Here is a 22,949-nt window from a genome sequence, read left to right as displayed (position 1 = left end):
GGGCTCTGGCCTCCAGGAGCAACGACTGGCGCGAGATAGAGCGGCCGGAGGCAGCGCCGCGGAAACCGGAAACGGCACAATTTCCGGTCGAGGCAGCCATCTTGCCGTGAGACAGCAGGAGAGCAGCCGCGGAATGTTGTCCTCCGTTGCCTCGTACTCGGGCGCGGGCCGAGACCTGGCCATGGAACCGCACAGCTCCGTGGGCCCTTTGCAGCTGCGCTTTTCGCCCTACGCTTTCAACGGAGGGTAAAACCCGCAGAGCCGCCGCTTTCTCTTTCTTCCTCCATATCCCTGCTTAAGTCTGTCTGCCCGGCGCTGCCCTTCCAGTCTCAGGCCTCCCTCTCCGAGGTTGCTCGGCTAGCTCTTGTTCTTCAGGGCTTCACCTTATAGGCGGGTCACTGGATCTTGATGTGGATGGCCAGCTTTACGTAGACAGCAGATAGAAATTGACACCTGACCTCCGCTCTGAAGAGCTTTAAAAATGGACCTGTCTGAATGTGCTTCTCTAGCCAGCAGGCACGGGGCAGGTTGAACATCTGAGATTAAAAGTTAGGGTTGATTGGCCATGTGATTAAATATAGCTGTCTAGCGAAAGTGAAGTCGCTCAGTCGTGTCCGACTCTGCGACCCCATGGGCTGTAGCCCACTAGGTTCCTCCGTCCATGGGATTCTCCAGGCAAGAATACTGGAGTGGGTTTCCATTTCCTTCTCCAGGGGAATCTTTCTGACCCAGGGATCGAACCCAGGTCTCCCGATTGCAGGCAGACGCTTTAACCTCTGAGCCATCAGGGAAGCCCTGTCTAGCTAATAGGTCTAATCAAATCACCATTTTGAGTTGTTTTAAATAGCAGGTAGGATTACTTGCACAGACTTAGTTTCATTGATCAGTGTTTAGTTTTAAGGGCTAGCGTAAGTTCAGGGGAAAAATACTCAGAAGGCGGACCTTTGAATGTGTGTATTCTTGCATGTTGTATGTGAGCTTTTCTTTCTTTTTAACTTACCCGCTTTATCTTAATACTTTTCCTTGACAGTGCACTGAAAGAACTAGGGTTGTGGAAAGGCACTCTCTTTAGGACTCTTCACTGCGAAGAGCTGTGTATTTAAGCATCGTTTATAGTTTGCCAGCCAAATTTTGTACTTTGAAACGTACACACCAAATTAATCTGGTAATCTTTAAGGACCATCCAAAGACCAGATTAATTACTCAGGTCTTATGGGTTTGAAATTTTAATGTAGATTTTTGGGGTATTTGCAAAGAAGGTGGAAGTGTGATTTTAGCCTTGTCTCTGACACTAAAGAGCAGTGTAGTGTTTGGTACCTACCTCTCAGCTCCTTGAACCCAGATTTCCTTATCTTCCTTAGCTACTCATAGTTTGAGAGAAGAATCAAAAGAGAAGCACTTTGTAGATTGAAAGCAGGTATCTTTTTAATCCTCATGATGACTGACTGTTAGATGATATATACCTCAATTTTACAAATGAACCTGGGCTCTTAGAAGTTTAATTTTGTTAGTCATAGCGCTGGTGTGAAGTTGAACCCCAGGACTTGAATCCATACCTGTGTTGCTATGAAGTTGATGAATGCTTTTATCATCGCACTTTTAAATATTTCCTGTGACAACTAATGAAGTGGTGGGATCACAAAATGAGTTATTAGACCCATTTCATGAGACAGTTGCAGATTCTGCTTGAGACTATAAGGTATTCAGTGTTTATTACTGTCTAACCTTTGTGATCTAATCACTGCTCCAAAGTTAGTGCTTATGGCTTTCTGACATTGAATTCCCTTATCTTAGTCTGTGTCCTTTTCCTTTAACATCTATTGCTGCCTCTTGGGCAGCCTTTGCTTCTACAAAATAAGACTCGGTCCTGTGTCCTTCTCGTCTGACTGACTGTGGTCAGACTCCAGGTGACTGGCCTGTGCACGTGCCGCTGAGCACTTCAAGGCCACACCATTCGGCTCGCCAGCCTTTGACAGAGGGACTGCTGACAGCGCCAACTTGGCGATTTGTCCAAGGCCGCAGAGCTGCTAGTGGCACGGGCAGGCTTTGGGCAGCTTCAGAGTCCAGGTTCTCGGTGATCATGCTTAGGCCAGGGGGATCATAGCTAACACTTAACTGGAGGACCAGTTGTGTTTCAGGCACTGGTATAAGGCTTAACAATTTAGTCCGTTTAATGCTCGTAACACCTAACTAAAGTAGCGATTGTTGTGATCCCTGATACGTGCTTGAGGACAGCGAGGCCTTGAGAAGTGAAGCAGTTGACTATCTCATATTTTCTAAGCAAGAGAACCAGACTTCGAACCCACACAGTTTGCTTTTAGAGCTCATCCTCTCGGCCTCCACTGAACAGAGCCACAGAGGGGAAAGATTGTTCTTTGTTGGTCCATTTTCCAACAGATGCTTGGGTGTCTCCTGAGTGCAAGACAATTTTATAAGGACTTGGATATAAAGAAATTAAAACCATTAAGCCCCAGGACCCCCCTTGTGGTCCAGTGGTTAAGACTGCCCTTCCAAAGCATGAGACACGGGTTTGATCCCTGGTGGGGAAACAGATTTCACATGCTGTGTGGTGGGATCAAAAAAGAAAAAATAATAAAAACCACATTAAGCCCCTCTTTCTTAAGCTCAGATATCTTGTGTTGTATCACTACCTACACCTCCCCCAGCAGGCAAGGCCATGGCCTTTGGCCATTTTATAGTATCAGTAATTGTTTAATGATACATATTAATCAATAATGTTTAGTTTTTTGATGATGGTGATAATTTAGTGATGTTTGTGCTTAGTCGCTCAGTCGTGTCCAACTCTTTAGCGATCCCTTAGACTGTAGCCCATCAGGCTCTGTCCATGGGGATTCTCCAGGCCAGAATACTGGACTGGGTTGCCATGCCCTCCTCCAGGGGATCTTCCCAACCCAGGGATCGAACCTAGGTCTCCCGCATTACAGGCAGATTCTTTACCAGTTGAGCCACAAGGGAAGCCGGATGTTTCTGTAATCTTCTGCTAAGGAACCTTTGGTCTGATTTGACTTGTGTTTTTAAGGGAATTCTTAAATTTTTTTTTCCCCAGATGACTTGTAGCCAGGGATCCTTTCCCCTGATCTTTTCCTCTTCCATCTGAATCCTGTACTTGATTATATCTAGTAGATTTTATCTCAGTATGTGCTATGGATCCTTCTCATATTGGGAAAGGTGTTATTAACATCCAAAATAATTCATTAATTTTGTTTTTCCTTCTTTTCCCCTCAGTACTGTATTGGCAATTGCTGGAGAAGACTTTTCAATTGTTGCTTCTGACACTAGATTAAGTGAAGGGTTTTCAATTCACACACGGGACAGCCCCAAATGTTACAAACTGTAAGTAAATATTTCTAAGGACATGTTTTCGGCACCTTGTGATGATTTAATGCTGCGAGAGATTCAGGTTTTAAATGGTGTGTTGCATGAAATTTTAGATTGCCTGTTTGGAGCTTAGCTTGTATTTTTGTTAGAAAATTATTTTCTAGTAATTCAGTATGTAGTCTTCATAATATTTGCTATGTCTAGGTACCGACAGTGTTTTTGGTAACTTAAATATTTTTTACTCAGCATCTTATAAAAAATCTCAAATATACAGCAAAGGTAGGATAATTCTCTAGTCAATGCTCATATACTATCATGTAGATCTCATCAGCATTTCATTGTTACTACTTTACCATATGTATTTTAATCTTTCTTTAATATATTGGATTCTTTTTCAATCTGCACCTTAAAAAAAAATAACCTTCAATTTACCCATATCTTAAGCAGCTATGTCCATGGCTCACAGTTCTAGTGGGTGGCTATGTTTTTTCTAAAACGTAAGAAAATAAAGTCATGGGTACTGGGGGTAGGGGGAATCTGCATAAATTACTAACTAAAGGCACCTTACATGTTAACAGTGGTTTGTATTTAACATTTTTGGACACAGTTGGAAATGGTTACTCTTAGGTTACTACACAAACACTTCTTAATCCTGAATTCCAGCAGGAGTGAACTGATGAAGTTGAGGTCCTTTGGGTGGGCCTTGTGGTGCTGCAGGGCGTGGCCCAGCCTACACCGCAACCTAAAGAACAGTAAGCTTGTCTTCATCTTCCCAGTTCCCTTTCTGTCCACTTCCATCTTTTGATACCTTTTTCTCTTCTCTGATTCGTAGCGTGGTGATTTAGTTGTTAAGTCGTGTCTGACTCTTGTGACCCCATGGACTGTAGCCTGCCTGGCTCGTCTGTCCATGGGATTCTCCAGGCAAGAATACTGGAGTGGGTTGCCATTTCCTTCTCCAGGGGGGTCTTCCTGGCCCAGGAATCAAACGCTGGTTTCCAGCATTGCAGGCAGATGAATTACCTACTGAGCTATCAAGGAAGCCCTTGTAGCATACCCATGCAACAATTTTTGTCTTTTAAGATGTAACTTTTATAAAGTGAAAGTAGTAAATGTCATGAATAAAACTTAAATACATAATGTGATAGATACTGTCCTTGTACAAGAGTCTGCTCATCTTGGTAACAGTGTTTCAGCTTGTGTGCCTCCTGAATGAGCACTCTCTCTCTCTTTTTTTTCTAATGAAACACTTCAGGTATATATAGAGAGAACAGTTTTACTTCTGTGTTCCTGCCGTGCATTACAGGCACTGGGTCACACATGAATTGCTTGCATGCTCCTGATCCCATGCCTTTTGGGGCTGACCTGGAGTCTAGCCCACCTCTTCCCCTACTTGTTTGAAACTTATATTTACTCTTTATTCTTTGCAGAAAAACTCTTCTTTATTTAGATACCTGGATATTTGGCAAAAGCATTTTGAAGCTCAGATTTTGTTTTACCCTCCTGGTACTGTCAGCCATTCTCGATAGTACAGGCAGTGAAGCCTTATGGTGTATTGGGGTTTGGCTCAGTGCAGTGAGGTTGGTTATAGAGAGATCAAGAAATGCTGGTGATGACCCTGGAAGTGCCGGTGGTCTCCCCAGTTGGACAGGTATGTTTTGTGTGAATCTTTCATTTCTGAAAGAAAGGGCCTCTGCTGATCATTTCTTGATGAGATGGGTTTAGGTTTCCTTATAAATATCAAGACTTAGGAATTAACTTTTGAGCTGTCAGTTCCGTTGCTCAGTCATGTCCAACTCTTTGCGACCCCATTGACTGCAACATGTCAGGTCTCTGTCCATCACCAACTCCCAGAGCTTGCCCAAACTAATGTCCATCGAGTTGGTGATGCCATCCGACCATCTCATCCTTGTTGTCCCCTTCTCTTCCTGCCTTCAATCTTTCCCAGCATCAGGATCTTTTTCACTGAGTCAGTTCTTCACATCAGGTGGCCAAAGTAATGGAGCTTCAGCTTCAGCATCAGTCCTTCCAATGAATATTCAGGACTGATTTTCTTTAGGATTGACTGGTTGGATCTCCTTGCAGTCCAAGGGACTCTCAAGAGTCTTATCCAACACCACAGTTCAAAAGTATCAGATCTTTGACGTTCAGCTTTCTTTATGGTACAACTCTGTACATGACTACTGGAAAAACCATAGCTTTGACTAGACGGACCTTTGTCGGCAAAGATACACAAAAATTTTATTAAGTACTCTCTGGTGGGCATTTGGGTTGTATTTGTTTTGTTTTAAAGAGTCATTAAAATAATACATATACTTACACGTGAAACTAGAGCTTATCTTCTCGAACTTGCATGAGTATATTTGTAGCAATGGAGTTTTTGAATGAAAGTGATGTGCATTTAAGCTTTTAATAGATGCTGTCGAACAGCCTTTCTAAAGAGTTGGGTCAGTGTACATTCTTTCCCAGTTTCTGAGAGTACCTGATTTTCAAAACCTCACTAGCATTAAGCATTATTATTCTACTAGGCCGAAATCGTCTCTTTTAGATTTTAATTTATGAGTGGCGTGGAGGCTCTTTTATATGTCTATGGTGACTTGTGTCTCTTTTTATATGACTTTCATATAATTTAGGGGCTTCCCTAGTGGCTCAAATGGCAACCCCGTCCAGTACTCTTGCCTGGCAAATCCCATGGATGGAGGAGCCTGGTGGGCTGCAGTCCATGGGGTTGCTAGGAGTCGGACACGACTGAGCGACTTCACTTTCACTTTTCGCTTTCATGTATTGGAGAAGGAAATGGCAACCCACTCCAGTGTTCTTCCTGGAGAATCCCAGGAACGGGGGAGCCTGGTGGGCGGCCGTCTCTGGGGTCGCACAGAGTCGGACACGACTGAAGTGACTCAGCAGCAGCAGCAGCAGCTAGTGGCTCAGATGGTAAAGAATTTGTAGGAGACTGGGTTTGATCCCAGGATCGGGAAGATCCCCTGGAGAAGGGAATGGCTGTCCACTCTAGTATTCTTGCCCGGAGAATTCTATGGACAGAGGAGCCTGGTGGGTGAGTCTGTGGGTTCACAAAGAGTTGAAGGTGACTGAGCCCTGAAAGTTTCACCTTCACGTCGCTTCCCTCCCTCCTTTGTTTTTCGTATTGAGGCATAACTGGCATCTGGGGGCTTCCCAGGTGGTGCAGCAGCGAAGAGTACACCTGCCAGTGCGGGAGGTGCAGGTCTGAGCCCTGGGCCAGGAAGGCCCCTAAAGCAGGGGCTGGCAGCCTGTGCAGTGTTCGGGATTGGAAAACTTCATGGACAGAGGAACCTGGCAGGCTGCAGTCCGTGGGGTTGCAAAGAGTTGGACGTGACTAAGCCTCTGAGCACACGCATACATAGTTGACATATAGCATTTCAGTACTTTGAGGTATATAGCGTGATGGCCCCATATTTGTATAGATTGCAGACTGATCACAGTTAGTCTGGTTAATATCTGTCACCACACAAGTTATAACATTTTTTTTCTTGTGATGGGAACTTCTAGGCTCTACTCTGAGCAGCTTCTAAGTGTACAATATGATGTCACTAACTATGCACATTATCCCCAAGAGCCACCATACTATTAATGCATTTCATATTTTTAGGAACTGTTTGTAGAATAAGGAAATTAAAAGTAGACTTTGGTCTCGTCGTGTATATTTTTTTTTCAATTCACCATATTTTAATAGACTTTTCATTTTTTATGCAGTCAAATCTATGAAACTTTCTGTGTGGACATTGGGTTGTATTATATGTAAATTGGCTGCCCTCAACCTAACCTTATTAAAAAGTTAAATCATATTATCTTTAGTGTATTCATATTTGCATTTATTCTCGTAAGTCTTTATCCACCTGTAATTCATTTGGTATAAGGGGTGAGACTTCCGTATACAGGAATTCCCACCTCCATGTGCCTATATGTCTTGAGTAATTTTAAACTTAAAATTTATTCACCAAATGGGAATGAGACTGGGAGTTTGTGAGTTTTAAATTTAAAATTACTCAAGACATGTTTTGCTTTACTGTCAAACCAACTGTTTCCTGAAATGTGGTGTTTTTTTGTTGTTTTTTTTTTTAACAGAACAGACAAAACAGTCATTGGATGTAGTGGTTTTCATGGAGATTGTCTTACCCTGACCAAAATTATTGAAGCAAGACTAAAGGTAGATGCTTTTGTACATGTTTGCACTGTTGAAACCTAATGACAAAAGTTCTTTAGATTATTTTAAGATTACTTCCCTGGGTTGGGAAGATCCCCTGGAGAAGGAAATGGCAACCCACTCCAGTATCCTTGCCTGGAACATCTCTTGGACAGTGGAACCTGGTGGGCTGCAGTCCGTGGGGTCGCACAGAGTCGGGCACAACTGAGCGACTAATACTAATACTAAGCGTACATCATGGCTATTGCTAGCTGGAGAAGAACTAGTTTAGCAGGTGAACCTTTAACCTACACTGCAAATGACGCGGGCTTGTCAATACAGCCATCATCAAAGTAGCATAATGTAAAATGACGGCCAGTTCCTTTCTGTTAAAGTACACATACAATATGAAGTGAAGGATTATCTCTGCTTTTTAAGGTAGGCTGGAAAGGGTTTCCTCTGAAGATACTCTTCTCAGAAATGAAACAAACCAGTTTCTGCAGAGGAGGCAGGCTTTTAGACCAGAGCTTGATTTGAAACACCATCAGCCAACACATCCCGCTCTCTTGACAGCAGGGTACTCTTGGCAGGAGCAGAAGGACGAGCCAGCTGTTTGGACTGGAGGCACAGTCATGCTCACCTGGCCCCTGCCAGTCTTTAGTTGGCGGCCAGCTGAGAAGGTCTGGCACAAGGTGGATGGAAGTGGAAGAGAGCGGGCAGGGTGATGGAGCCTTCAGAGGGGCTGGCGCGGGCCCACCTGCGTGTCTCCAGGAGCGGGGGTGTTGAAGAACAAGGGAGCTGACTCGACAGAAGCAGAGGCAGGCCTAGATGTTGATTCTGGCCTGGGTGTATTAGCAGCGTTTGCGTCAGGTCATTTCAGGGAGAATAGGATAGGAGTAGTTCGGGCTGCACTCATACCGATTTTTCAGTAATGACTCCCTTCTTAGTTTGTAAAGTACAGGGTTAGGGTAGGATTCTCAGTCACCACACGTCAATACTCAGAAGTGTAGCTCTGTTTCTTAGTTACATAGCTCGGTGACGTTTTAAATTTCTATTGATGATATTTATCATTATTATATCTCCTTAGTTTTTATATTTAATTTTCTAGGCTATATACTGTAATATTTAGTAGTTGGTAAGTTCAGCTGGTACATGAAAAGGTTAGCAGGGTTGATGTTCTGTTTTGCCTGCTTGTGGATAGCCCTTAAGATTATGAGTAAGGTTACTGGAGTCATGTAATGAATTCAACTGACACTTGCCTGTTTAAATGTGTAGAAATGATTTCATTGAGTATTTACCAATTGTTAACATTTGTTTAAAATCTATTGATATTGAAAGCTGTAGTGACTTATGTATTGACATTTTTATGATTCCTAATGCATATTTTGTAAATGCCATTTTTGCTATTGCTAAGTCACTTCAGTCGTGTCCAACTCTGTGTGACCCCATAGACGGCAGCCCACCAGGCTCCCCCATCCCTGGGATTCTCCAGGCAAGAACACAGGAGTGGGTTGTCATTTCCTTCTCCAATGCATGGACACGAAACGTGAAAGTGAAGTCGCTCAGTCGTATCCGACTTAGCGACCCCATGGACTGCAGCCTTCCAGGCTCCTCCATCGATGGGATTTTCCAGGCAAGAGTACTGGAGTGGGGTGCCACTGCCTAGGGGACAAAAATAAACCTGACGTGGAAAGTAGTATTTTGTTAATAAAACTTCAGAAAGGTGCAGTGAGTTCAACTCAATGCACAGTACTTGAAAATTTTCTTTCACATATTGTTATGTAAATGGTGAGCTGAATAAATATGTTGGTGCTTGGTTTTGAAATGAAGAATTGTCATTGTTAGATTTTATAGCTCCTTAGAGATTTTCCCTGTGGATGACAAATTGGTGAGCTTAGATTTATTAGTTAGGATAATTTAGGGTTGCCAAGGATGTAGTGAATCTTGGGTCAGAAATCACTGTGTCAGGAGCCATCATGGGTACTTCTGTTCTTCATGGTAGATGCTATAAGGATTAAGACCCTGCACTCTGCTGGGTTCATACAAAGTAGAGCTGCCCTTGTCTCTCATAGATAACCTCTCTGAAAAGACAGAGGCTTGTCTGAGTATAATCAGGATTCAGCCATTTGGTTTCTGTGGCAACTGTTTAATCTGCCCTAAACCAGGACTGGAAAAGGTCAGTTTTCATTCCAATCCCAAAGAAAGGCAATGCCAAAGGAAGCTCACACTACCACACAATTGCACTCATCTCGCATGCTAGTAAAGTAATGCTCAAAATTCTCCAAGCCAGGCTTCAGATGTTTAAGCTGGTTTTAGAAAACGCAAAGGAACCAGAGATCAAATTGCCAACATCTGCTGGATCATCAAAAAAGCAAGAAAGTTCCAGAAAAACATCTATTTCTGCTTTATTGACTATGCCAAAGCTTTTGAGTTCCAGTATATGCTTTTTGCATATATTCTTTGCAGCCAAAGATGGAGAAGCTCTATATAGTCAACAAAAACAAGACCAGGAGCTGACTGTGGCTCAGATCATGAACTCCTTATTGCCAAATTTAGACTTAAATTGAAGAATGTAGGGAAAACCGCTAGACCATTCAGGTATGACCTAAATCAAATCCCTTATGATTATACAGTGGAAGTGAGAAATAGATTCAAGGGCCTAGATCTGATAGATAGAGTGCCTGATGAACTATGGAATGAGGTTCGTGACATTGTACAGGACACAGGGATCAAGACCATCCCCATGGAAAAGAATGCAAAAAAGCAAAATGGCTGTCTGGGGAGGCCTTACAAATAGCTGTGAAGAGAAGAGAGGTGAAAAGCAAAGGAGAAAAGGAAAGATATAAGCATCTGAATGCAGAGTTCCAAAGAATAGCAAGAAGAGATAAGAAAGCCTTCCTCAGCGATCAATGCAAGGAAATAGAGGAAAAGAACAGAATAGGAAAGACTAGAGATCTCTTCAAGAAAATTAGAGATACCAAGGGAACATTTCATGCAAAGATGGGCTCGATAAAGGACAGAAATGGTATGGACCTAACAGAAGCAGAAGATATTAAGAAGAGGTGGCAAGAATACATGGAAGAACTGTACAAAAAGATCTTCATGACCCAGATAATCGTGATGATGTGATCACTCATCTAGAGCCAGACATCTTGGAAAGTCAAGTGGGCCTTAGAAAGCATCACTACGAACAAAGCTAGTGGAGGTGATGGAATTCCAGTTGAACTGTTTCAAATCCTGAAAGATGATGCTGTGAAAGTGCTGCACTCAATATGCCAGCAAATTTGGAAAACTCAGCAGTGGCCACAGGACTGGAAAAGGTCAGTTTTCATTCCAATTCCAAAGAAAGGAAATGCAAAGAATGCTCAAACTATCGCACAGTTGCACTCATCTCACACGCTAGTAAAGTAATGTTCAAAATTCTCCAAGCCAGGCTTAAGCAATACGTGAATGGTGAAGTTCCAGATGTTCAAGCTGGTTTTAGAAAAGGCAGAGGAACCAGATATCAGATTGCCAACATCCATTGGATCATCGAAAAGGCAAGAGAGTTCCAGAAAAACATCTATTTCTGCTTTATTGACTATGCCAAAGCCTTTGACTGTGTGGATCACAATGAACTGTGGAAAATTCTGAAAGAGATGGGAATACAGACCACCTGACCTGCCTCTTCAGAAATCTGTATGCAGGTCAGGAAGCAACAGTTAGAACTGGACATGGAACAACAGACTGGTTCCAAATAGGAAAAGGACTACATCAAGGCTGTATATTGTCACCCTGCTTATTAAATTTATATGCAGAGTACATCATGAGAAACGCTGGACTGGAAGAAGCACAAGCTGGAATCAAGATTGCCAGGAGAAGTATCAATAACCTCAGATATGCAGATGACAGCACCCTTACACCAGAAAGTGAAGAGGAACTAAAAGCCTCTTGATGAAAGTGAAAGAGGAGAGTGAAAAAGTTGGCTTAAAGCTCAACATTCAGAAAACTAAGATCATGGCATCTGGTTCCATCACATCATGGGAAATAGATGGGGAAACAGTGGAAACAGTGTCAGACTTTATTTTTTGGGGCTCCATAATCGCTGCAGATGGTGATTGCAGCCATGAAATTAAAAGACACTTACTCCTTGGAAGAAAAGTTGTGACCAACCTAGATAGTATATTCAAAAGCCGAGACGTTACTTTGCCAACTAAGGTCCGTCTAGTCAAGGCTATGGTTTTTCCTGTGGTCATGTATGGATGTGAGAGTTGGACTGTGAAGAAGGCTGAGCACTGAAGAATGGATGCTTTTGAACTGTGGTGTTAGAGAAGACTCTTGAGAGTTCCTTGGACTGCAAGGAGATCCAACCAGTCCACTCTGAAGGAGATCAGCCCTGGAATTTCTTTGGAAGGAATGATGCTAAAGCTGAAACTCCAGTACTTTGGCCACCTCATGCGAAGAGTTGACTCATTGGAAAAGACTCTGATGCTGGGAGGGATTGGGGTCAGGAGGAGAAGGGGACGACAGGATAAGATGGCTGCATGGCATCATGGACTCGATGGACGTGAGTCTGAGTGAACTCCAGGAGATGGTGATGGACAGGGAGGCCTGGCGTGCTGCGATTCATGGGGTCGCAAAGAGTCGGACACGACTGAGCGACTGAACTAAACTGAACTGAAAGCTTTTGACTGTGTGGATAGCAGTAAATGGTGGAAAGTTCTGAAGGAGAAAGGAATACCAGCCTACCTGACCTGCCTCTTGAGAAATCTGTATGCAGGTCAGGAAGCAACAGTTAGAACTGGACATGGAACAACAGACTGGTTCCAAATAGGAAAAGTACTACGTCAAGGCTGTATATTGTCACCCTGCTTATTTAACTTATATGCAGAGTACATCATGAGAAACACTGGACTGGAAGAAGCACAAGGTGGAATCAAGATTGCCGGGAGAAATATCAATAACCTCAGATATGCAGATGACACCACCCTTATGGCAGAAAGTGAGGAGGAACTAAAAAGCCTCTTGATGAAAGTGAAAGAGAAGAGTGAAAAAATTGGCTTAAAGCTCAACATTCAGAAAACAAAGATCCTGGCATCTGGTCCCATCACTTCATGGCAAATAGATGGGAAAATAGTGGCTGACTTTTTTGGGCCGGGGGGGGCTCCAAAATCACTGCAGATGGTGATTGCAGCCATGAGATTAAAAGATGCTTCCTCCTTGGAAGGAAAGTTATAATCAACCTAGACAGCTTATTGAAAAGCAGAGACATTACTTTGTCAACGAAGGTCCATCTAGTCAAGGCTATGGTTTTTCCAGTAGTCACATGTGGGTGTGAGAGTTGGACTGTGAAGAAGGCTGACCGCCAAAGAATTGATTTTGAACTGTGGTGTTGGAGAAGACTCTTGAGAGTCCCTTGGACTGCAAGGAGATCCAACCAGTCCATTCTAAAGATCAGTCCTGGGTGTTCATTGGAAGGACTGATGTTGAAGCTGAACTCCAATACTTTGGCCACCTCATGCGAAGAGCTGACTCATTTGAAAAGACCTTCATGCTGGGAAGATTGAGGGCAGGAGGAGAAGGGAATGACAGAGGATGACATGGTTGGATGGCATCACTGACTCAATGAACATGGGTTTGGGTGGACTCCGGGAATTGGTGATGGACAGGGAGGCCTGGCGTGCTGCAGTTCATGGGGTTGCAAAGAGTTGGACACAACTGAGTGACTGAACTGAACTGTGCAAAAACAGGCGCTAACACTGTCTCATGAATGAGCAAGACTGTGTCCCAGTGAAGCTTCACTGAAACAGTGGCGGGCTGGACTTGGCCCACGGGCTGTATTTTCCTGACCACTGTCAGTTTGCAGAGTGGAGAGCCGAGTTTGGAATATCCTCTCCAGGTTGCCTCATGTGATCTGTTTGTGTGTATTTGCTGTTGAGTTAAGAGGGTCTGAGATGAGGCAGGCATGGAAAGGAGCTTCCAAACTGGAGAGCTGAGGGCAACTTGCCGTTCTCTTCCTGAGAAATGTCTGTAGCCCCCACAACGATAGGACATAATAAAATACTATTTTGTTTTTGTATTATTGTGTTTAATCATGAAAGGAACAGGTGTCCTTTCCCATTTCACCAGGAAAGGCTTTCATCCTTCTCAATTAGCTATTCATTGTTCCAGTCTTAAGTATAGTCCGCCTCTACATGCCTGTTGGTTTTGCTAATGATTGCAGATGTACAAGCATTCCAATAACAAGGCCATGACGACCGGGGCGATCGCTGCGATGCTGTCTACAATCCTGTACTCCAGGCGCTTCTTTCCCTACTACGTGTACAACATCATCGGGGGGCTTGATGAAGAAGGTAGGATGTTTCCTTGTGAGTGATGGAGTGGGTAGCATTTCTTATGTGTGTTTCCATCCAGAGCTGATAGAAACTGGGTACCATCTTGCCCAGCGACTTTATTTTCTCATAATTAAGGCAGTGAAGAAACTGAAGTTAAAAGGGAAGTAAAGGATTACCCAGCGAGACACAGCAAGCAAGTCGTGTGTTAAATGAATGTTGGGCATTCGGTTCTTTTACAGGTATTTTCTCAAGATCTTGCATGAGTTCAGTAGTAAATATTTAGCATTTTAATCTCAGAGAAAGAAACTTGACTTGGAGAAGCTTGACCTAAATATGATTTTAAGTAATGACACTTCAGTAATGAGCATATTTGATTTCAAAAAGTTGTTTTGAAAGTAATGTGCGAAAGAAATGCTTTTCCACCAGGGCTCTTGGATCCTTTCTGAAACACCTCTTTGATTCTTTGTCAGGGTTGGACCAGGAGGGCCAGGGAGAACCAGCACTGCTCCTTGACATTCCCGTGCTCGTCTTGAGCTAAAGCTGTGTTACCCAGAAAAGGCAGCAGTGTTTTTCACCAGATCTGATTTGAGTGAACTGTTAGTTGCTTCTGAAAATCAAATACAGTCTCCCAGGACAGATCTGTGTCCTGGGAGTAGTTTAGAGTAGTCCATTGTAAAAAGAGGGCTTTCCTGGTGGCTCAGATGGTAAAGAATCTGCCTGCTATGTGGGAGACCTAGATTCGATCCCTGGGTTGGGAAGATCCCATGGAGGAGGGCATGGCAACCCACTCCGGTATTCTTGCCTGGAGAATCCTGTGGACAGAGGGGCCTGGTGGGCTGCAGTCCAGGGGGTCGCTAAGAGTCGGACACGACTGAGCGACTTCCCTTTCACTTTTCACTTTCATGCATTGGAGAAGGAAATGGCAACCCACTCCGGTATTCTTGCCTGGAGAATCCCGTGGACAGAGGGGCCTGGTGGGCTGCAGTCCACAGGGTCGCACAGAGCTGGACACGACTGAGGCACTAAGCACAGGCACGGAGATTGTGAAGAGAAGGCACAGACGTGCCTGAGGGGAGCACGGTTGGAATATCTGTCTTTGTTTTTATTGAAACGCTTATTTGTTTCTGGCTGTGCTGGGCCCTTGTTGCTGAGCAGGCTTCTCTCTAGTTGCAGTGAGTGGCGCCTGATCTGCACTGTGGTGCTCAGGCTTCTCGTCACGGTGGGCCCTCTTATTGTGGAGCACCGGCTCTAGGGTGTGCGGCCTTCGGGAGTTGTGGCTCCCAGGCGCTGAAGCACAGGCTCAGTTGTTTTGGCATATGAGCTTAGTTCCTCTGAGATACGTGGAGTCCTCCCGGATCAGGGATGGAACCCATGTACTCCTGCGTTGGCAGGCGGATTCTTCACCACTGAGCCACCAGGGAAGCCCAAGTCTGTCTTTCCGATAGGGAAGGTTCTGGGTCAGAGGGAGTCAGGCTCTCTTCTCCTCTCTCTCGGTTTCCCTCTGTCCATTCCCGCTCACAGGTGTTCTCTTTGTCCTCCCTTTCTCTCTCAGCCCCACCCCTTAGGTGACAAACGGGTCCGTTCTGATCACTTTGGGTTGACACAGCAGTTTCAGGCTTTCATACGTAAAAACAGAAAATATAAAAATGGTGAATAGGAATTAGTTACCCTAACTTGAGTAATTCTAGCCACAGGTTAGCTTGCCTAACACCCAGCATGCTTCTCGTGCCCCTTTTTTTTTTTTGACTGATTTTTAGTTAAAGGATCATTGCTTTCCAGTATTGTGTTGGTTTCTACCAAACATCAACATTTACCCACTACCCTCCCACTCGAACATCCCTGCCACCCTTCTAGGCTGTTGCCGAGCTCGGGTTTGAGTTCCCAGCGTCATGCAGCAAATCCCCGTTAGCGTCTGTCTCACACAGGGCAACGTGTGTTTCTGTTACTCTCCCTGAACATGCACGGTCTCTGGGGCCTTTTTTAGCTTCAGTTATGTCTGATTAGAATGTCAGGCTAATACGTTCAGATTTCACCAACACGAGTAACAGCTGCTGTTGAATTCAGCAGGCAGACAGTGTCTCTGAGGGTGTCAGTGTCACTGAGTCGAGACCCTCGTGTATCCTGACGGGCAGAGCTCAGGTGTGGGTCTGTTTGACTTCAGAGCCCTAGGCTTTGATTTCCACATGCCACCATTCTAGCTTGCTTTGGTGGTATTCTCAGGCTTTTCTAACCTTTTTCTTTCTCCTAATCTTGTCTGGTTTAATTTGATTTTTTATTCCTAAGAGGAATTTCTGTGTGTAGTGAAATAGTCCTTTGCCTTTTCCTGTTTTCCCAGGACAGTCTTGAGTGCTTTCACTCCCATCCTTTCCTCTTTCTTGGTTTATTTCCTTGTTGAGTGGAGTGCATTGCTAGAGAAATTGCTGAAGAAAGCTATCAGGAGACCTTTTTGAGTCTTTGCTTTTAGTCTTTTCTCTATCCTACTGTTTTTTGCTATTAAAAAAAAAAAAGCTTCCCCCACATGTTGTCTGGCTGTTTGGGGGTTTTTTGTTCTGCTCTGAAGATTTTCTCAGCTTCAGTGCCTGTTCCTCACTGAACTCTTCTGTTTCCTCCATCATTAATTTCCAAGAGCTTTTTCTTACTTTCTAGCTCCCTTTTTTTTTTTTTTATAAGTATCCTGTTGCTGCTAGATTTGGGGGTGCTTCCTTTGAAAGGTTCTCTGCATTTTATCAGATTGCTTCTTTGGTCTCGCTTATTTTGGCTGCGCTCTTCTGTTGGAGGCTCCCTTCACACTTCTTTTGACTTTGGCTGTCCATTTGCACCGAAGAGTGATAATCTAAATGTGGCCATAAAGGCGTGTGGTGGAGTGGCTCACCAGCTCTCCATCTAACACTTCTGTTCTTGGATTTACTCTCTGTGTGCCTAAGCCTTGTGCTTCCAAGTCCAGAGCCTCTGTTGAGTGTTCAGATTGTCTCCTGTCTTTTGTGTTGGAGGTGGGCCGCGTTCCTAGTAGAGACCCTCAGGACCCTGGGGCGACAGCTGACTGAGCACAGCGGCAGCTGCTGCTTGACTTCTGCGCCTTCACCTCCCCAGTTGCAATCATGACCTCCTTTTAAAGAATCTCCCCCAAGTTAACGAGGACTTTGGTTTCTCTATAACGAAAACAATAATGCTTATAGAAGTAGTCAAATAGTATTGGAAGATAGAAAGATAAAAGCGGGAATCCCCCAAAGCCTGTCCCTAGAGGTGGTTACTGTTAGCCTTCTGGGTGCTTGGGCACTGTGTGAGTAGGCCGTAGTTGGCACGTTTTCCCTTGACTGTACAGTGGGTGTCTTGTCATGGGGTAGATTTGTGCTGGTGGATAAAGGTGTGGGTGGTGATTTGATGGCCAACACGTGGGGTAGAGCTGCACCAGAGTTTCCCCCCTAATCCTCTGAGAGCCATTTACATTGTTTCCAGTTTCCTTAACAGAAGCAGGATTATGCCTCCCTGTACATAAGATTTTGTGTACTACTCCTATTATGCTTATCTCCCTGGAGAAAATTCCTGGAAGTTGAGTCTCTGGGTCAGAGAATATCTGTGTTTTCCATTCTGCTGATACCACATGCTTGCCCATCAGAAAGGGTCCTGCACTCACCAGCAGGGGTGAGAGTACCATTTTTGTCTTTTGTTTTGAGGTTTTCTCGTTTTCCCTTGGCGTCCTAACCAGTATCAGAATTTAAACACATTTTGAAGGTCTTTGCCTAGTAAATACGCTGTTATAATTTATATGTATTCTTTGTTTTTATTGAGTTTGGGTGTCTTCGTGTTTATTGCCCTTTTCATTCCTGTTTTGGAGACTGACCCACGTATTAGTCATCAGTTGTTCCCTTACGCACAGGTTAGTCTTTTTCTTGCTGATTTATAACAACTGTTTTCAGCTTATGTTGCAAATGTCTCTTGCTTTTTCTAAGGGGTCTTGGAAGCCGTGACCTTGGACACATTCTACTCTTTTCATTATTCTCAAAGCTGTTGTGTGTGGTTTTCTGAGTTTAGCTTCCCTTGGGTAAATCTTTTTGCATATATATAGTTTTATTTATTTGTATATGTAATTTTATTTATTTATGTTTGTGACTTTATTTATTTACATATGGATTTTATTTATGTTTGTAACTTTATTTACACATGGTTTTATTTATACATTTAATTTTATTTATTTACACATATAATTTTATTTCCACATGGAATTTTTATTTCCACATGTGATTTGGTTTATATATGTAATTTTATTTATTTACATATGTGATTTTATTTACACATGTGATTTTATGTTTGTGGTTTTATTTACATATATAATTTTATTTACATGTGTGGTTTTATTTATACATGGAATTTTATTTACATATGTGATTTTATTATACATGTAATTTCATTTATTTACACGTGATTTTATACATGTGATTTTATTTTTATTTGTGATTTTATTATACATGTAATTTCATTTATTTACACGATTTTATTTATTTACACATGCGACTTTATTTATGTTTGTGATTTTATTTACATATGTGATTTTATTTATACATGTGATTTCATTTGTTTCTGTGTGTGATTTTGGCTCTGCTGGGCCCTTGCTGCTGTGTGGGCTCCTCTCGGGTTGTGGCGGGTGGAGGCTGCTCTTTGTTGCAGTGCTCAGCCTTCTCCTCCTCTTGGGTGGAGCACAGGCGCCGGGGTGCATGGGCTTCTGAGCTCTATAGCACAGGTTCAGTAGTTGTGGCCCTCAGGCCTGGTGGCTCCGCAGCATGTGGGATCCTCCCAGCCCAGAGGTCAATCCTGTGTCTCCTTTGGCAGGTGGGTTCTTTACACTGAGCCACCTAGGAAGCCCCCTGCCCTTGGGTAAATTTTGGGGGCCTTCTTTTACTTGTGGCCTATTGGCCTCGTGGAAGATAACACGAGGTTTGGTTTTATCCTTTGCCTTTTTATCCTTTGATTTTGTCCTTCATAGCCCTTTGCTTATGTGTTGAAGTTGGTGAGCTTGCCTGCTGCAACCTGGGTTCTTGTTCTAAGCTTATTTCTAGCAGAACGCTTCTTCAGGTTTTCTCAGATGCTGCCTCCTTGGTGGGGTTTTTAGGCTTAGCGTAATGTTTATGTAATTCTTCAGAATTCTGCATGAATCTGTTAGTTTTTAAGTCATGCTTTATAAATGGCTCATGAGTGCTCACACTCAGAACACAGTTGTTTTTAAAAGTTCTCTTTAAACATTACAGTGACATGTGTTCTTTGTAATAAAGTCAATACCAGAGCTTATAAAGTGATTCCCCTTCCTCGTCTCTAACCCCACAGAGATGAATAAGTGCGGTTCGCTTGTTAGCCTTTCTGCACGTGCCTGTGTGCCTGTGTGTGCGTTCACTTAATGCCTGTAAATGGAGGTGAGACTGTGCTGTGCTCACTGCAGAGCTCTCCCTCTGGCACGTCCTGTGGCTGTGTCCCACAGCTGCTCCCTGGGCTGCGCATCGCTATGGTGGACATGACATTTTCTGCTAATGGATTTTAGGTTGCTTATAAGTTTTTTATCTTTCACAGATAAATCAGTGATCCTGTACATACTGCTTTGTGTGTTTATATAAGCATTATTTGTAGGTGAATTTTAATTCTGTAAGTGAAATTATTGCTGGATCATAGGGTACGTACTTTTATAGTGTGATGGACTCTGACTCCAGTGGCATGACAGTTCGCACTTACCCCAGGAGAGCCTGAGAGCCCATTCACTCACCGCCCGACAGGTCTCTGTCACTGTCATGATGAGAATCTGTGTGCTCAGATTCTGCTTTTCTTACCCCAAAAAAAGTATTGCTAGTAGAAAACAAGTGATTACATTTTAGGCAAGTCTGGCCTTTCACATGTGATATTTGTGTTCTTCTGGAATTTCTTCTGTATTAAATTGATTTTTTTATAGTATTGATGCTACAGAGTGTGCTTACCATTAGTCTAAAAACACATAACAAGGTTTTTGTGCTCTGCTTGTGTTTTGCACGAGGAGAAATTTTAAACGCATTTCCTCACTGCAGCTGCCCCAGTTAGTTTTCTGGGAATGTTGTGAGGAGTTTGGTGCAGAGCTTAGAGCAGCAGCTGTGACTGCGGACCCCCATGTGCACTGGGAACCCCATCGCGGTAGTCGGTGAAGCAGCTCGAAGAGTGTGAAGCTCCTTGTGGCAGGCGCTGCCGTGGGCAGGAGGGCCTCCAGCTCCGCTCTGAGGGGAGGGCAGGGGTAGACCGTGCTTCTTAAATCGTGGCCAAGTTGATGGTCCATGCTGTGCCATACTCTGATTCGGGTTATTTTACCACAGTTTGGGAATGTTGTCAGGAAGCACTCTAACGGAGACTTTTCTTCTCTAAGGGAAGGGAGCCGTGTACAGCTTTGACCCAGTAGGATCCTACCAGAGAGACTCGTTCAAGGCTGGAGGTTCAGCCAGTGCCATGCTGCAGCCCCTGCTTGACAACCAGGTAAGGAGACTGCATCCAGGAGGTGGTGGGTGACCCCAAAGTTCCTTCCTTTGCCTTCTCTTCATTAGCTAGGGGAGCCGAAAAATCAAGGCTCTTTTGTAATTCACTGCTGAGCTTGCTTGGCCTCACCCGCCTTCTTGTCTCTGCGCTGCGGGCTCGCCTGTGGCCGCTCAGGCCCAGGGCTCCAGCGTCCCCTGCTCTCCTGACTCGGGCGCTTCTGTCCACGGTGGCCGGTCCTGTGTCGCTTCTCCTTTGGCCGTCTTTATGTGGAGATCATGAGGATGCATTCCCCCCCCGCCCCAGTCTCTCCATTTCTGTCGCCTCATCTCGTATCCTAACCTCCATGTATATTTTAATTTTTCCCCTTTTCTGTTACTGCTGGCTGCATTTATGTCTGCATGGCATCTTGCCTGGCTCGTTGTATTAATTTCCTAACATCCTTTTTGCCTCCTAGCTTACTTCCTTGTTTCATCCTCCTTGCTTGTTTGAAATGTGTGCAGTTACTTCTGCTTATTGCTTACCTACCGCATTTCCTGTCGCTCTGTCTTCCACTCAGATCCTTGGAATGATGTGCCTGCCGGTCTCCACGCCTCCATCTGTGATATGACTCCACCCTTAACTCCAGCTTATCTGCTAGGGTTCCTCTACTCAAATACGTTTCCTGCAGGAGGCTCTCCTGGCTCTCTCTTCTTAGTTTCCGCACACTCTGTAACCAGGCTTGGCTTTCATGTGTCTAACCCTCTACTGTGCGCTTCTCAGAAGTGGGGACTGTGTCTTAGTGGATGCTTGTCAGGTGTCAGGTGGGTAATTCAGCCAGGTCTAGAAGCGTTTCTCTTGGGGGACATGTTACGTCTGTGTGACGTATTCATTCTGACCCCTGAGGCCTGTGGAAGCTCTGGGGGAGACTGGGCCTCCTTTGCATGATCGCAAGATGCCTCATCCAGGTCTCCTGTCCCACTAGGTTGGTTTTAAGAACATGCAGAATGTGGAGCATGTCCCGCTGTCCTTGGACAGAGCCATGCGACTTGTGAAAGACGTCTTCATCTCTGCTGCGGAAAGAGACGTGTACACTGGGGACGCACTCAGGGTCTGCATCGTGACCAAGGAGGGCATCAGGGAGGAGACCGTTCCTCTGCGAAAGGACTGACTTCTGGGCCGCTCAAAACTGGCTAAGTTTGTACCTTGAAACTGTTGGACTAACTTGTTTTATTAAAAAATAAAACCCCAAGCACTTACTTTGTTATAACTTGTCTTCTTCTAGGACAGAACTAGGAAATAGAATTTCCTTTTCCTTTCATTTTCTTCATTCTAGTATTTTTCTGTCATCCAGAGCTAAGCAGAGTCTTTTGGTCAGTTTATCATCTTATGATAGCCCATCTTACAAAAAACATGTTTACAGTTTATTTAGTCCACCTAGCTTGCCTTGATGGACAGATTACCTTTAACTGTCTCGGTCTCATTGAGATGTTAGTTAATATAAGTAGAGTATGCTAAGGTCTATCATCCCTGGAATGGCTGTTTTAGAGGAAAATCTTCAAGTCAACCAAAACAGAAGAAAATTGTAAAAGCAAATAGCCCTTTATATGGACTTTTGCCAGCAATCTGCAGTAATTGTTATAAACAGTTAAATGTTAAAATTGAGAGATAAACTTGGATAGAGCTAAAGTTTTTGCCTTAGAACTATTAAGTACGTTTTAACTGTATTACATACAATGTTGGAGTAACTTTTGTAATGTTGCGCGCATTATTACGGTAGGGGGTGTGATTTACTTTGTGGGCTAAGAAAAATGGAATTTTACTGTTGACTTTCCATTAATTTAAATGATCAAAAACCCCTAGTGGATGCATATTTGAAATTTTGTTCAAGAAATACTTGTTGAATACTCTGTCCTAGGCAGCAGAGTGCATTGGTGACATCTCATTCAGTTCTCTTACAACATCACAACTGAAAACCAGACTCTCCCATTCAAAATGTATCGGTCATCTCTATTATATCAGTTATCCAGAGAAGCAGAAGAAGTAGGGTACAGATCTGTTATTAGTAACTGGCTCACATGGTTCTGGAGGCTGAGAAGTCCCCATCGCCCACTGTCTGCAGCCTCAAGACCCAGGGGATGTGGGTATGAATTCCAGTCCATGCCTAAAGGCCTGAGCCCAGGAAACCTGATGGGTGTGAGACCCCGTCCCCAAGGACAAGAGAAGACTGGTCCCAGCTCAACGTGAAGACAAAACTAGTGGATGATGCCCACCCAAACTGGGGAGGGCAACCTTTTACTCACCCAATTCAAATGCTAATCTCATCCAGAAACCCTCACAGACACCCAGAAATAACACTCAGCAAGATATCTGGGAACCCTGTGATCCAGCCAAGTTGACATAAAATTAGCCATTAAAATTGTCAGCTATAGGTATATTTTATTTTTTGTTTCAAAGGATTTTCTGTTGATTTGAGATTTAATTTTTCACTACTTAAAATTATATAAATTTGTACCTAAACTTTTCTATTAGGTCTTCACCTCCCAAGGTTTCTAGGACCATTTTCCCCCCAACCATCAGGTGCAAAGTACTTTAGCCTAATATTCCTCTAGACTAAACGTGGTTTCCCTGAAGGCCTTGTCCAGAATGTGCTACATGTGAAACCTCCTAGAGCTACCTCT

At 43.8% G+C, this 22,949-nt stretch overlaps 1 protein-coding gene across 1 annotated transcript; it reads left to right on the top strand.

Annotated features, from left to right (window-relative positions):
• The first annotated feature begins 98 nt into the window (after nt 1-98).
• Nucleotides 99-21,527, top strand: PSMB1 (proteasome 20S subunit beta 1). Its single transcript, XM_004011458.5, has 6 exons — nt 99-246; nt 3,247-3,354; nt 7,441-7,522; nt 13,701-13,830; nt 20,186-20,292; nt 21,254-21,527. Exons 1-6 carry the CDS (start codon nt 134-136, stop codon nt 21,437-21,439), a joined length of 726 nt encoding a protein of 241 aa, XP_004011507.1. The 5' UTR covers nt 99-133; the 3' UTR covers nt 21,440-21,527.
• Nucleotides 21,528-22,949: the final 1,422 nt, after the last annotated feature.

The sequence above is a fragment of the Ovis aries genome, chromosome 8 (genome assembly GCF_016772045.2).
Source record: "Ovis aries strain OAR_USU_Benz2616 breed Rambouillet chromosome 8, ARS-UI_Ramb_v3.0, whole genome shotgun sequence".
NCBI classification, from domain to species: domain Eukaryota; kingdom Metazoa; phylum Chordata; class Mammalia; order Artiodactyla; family Bovidae; genus Ovis; species Ovis aries.
The sequence above is the reverse complement of the archived record's forward strand: the minus strand, read 5'-3'. Positions and strand labels throughout refer to the sequence as shown.

Excerpts from the sequence above, each read along its gene's own strand:
- PSMB1 (XM_004011458.5), top strand. The coding sequence starts at position 134 with ATGTTGTCCTCCGTTGCCTCGTACTCGGGCGCGGGCCGAGACCTGGCC. Across the intron at positions 7,523-13,700 it reads TTATTGAAGCAAGACTAAAG|ATGTACAAGCATTCCAATAA; the intron begins GTAGATGCTTTT and ends TAATGATTGCAG. Across the intron at positions 20,293-21,253 it reads AGCCCCTGCTTGACAACCAG|GTTGGTTTTAAGAACATGCA; the intron begins GTAAGGAGACTG and ends CTGTCCCACTAG.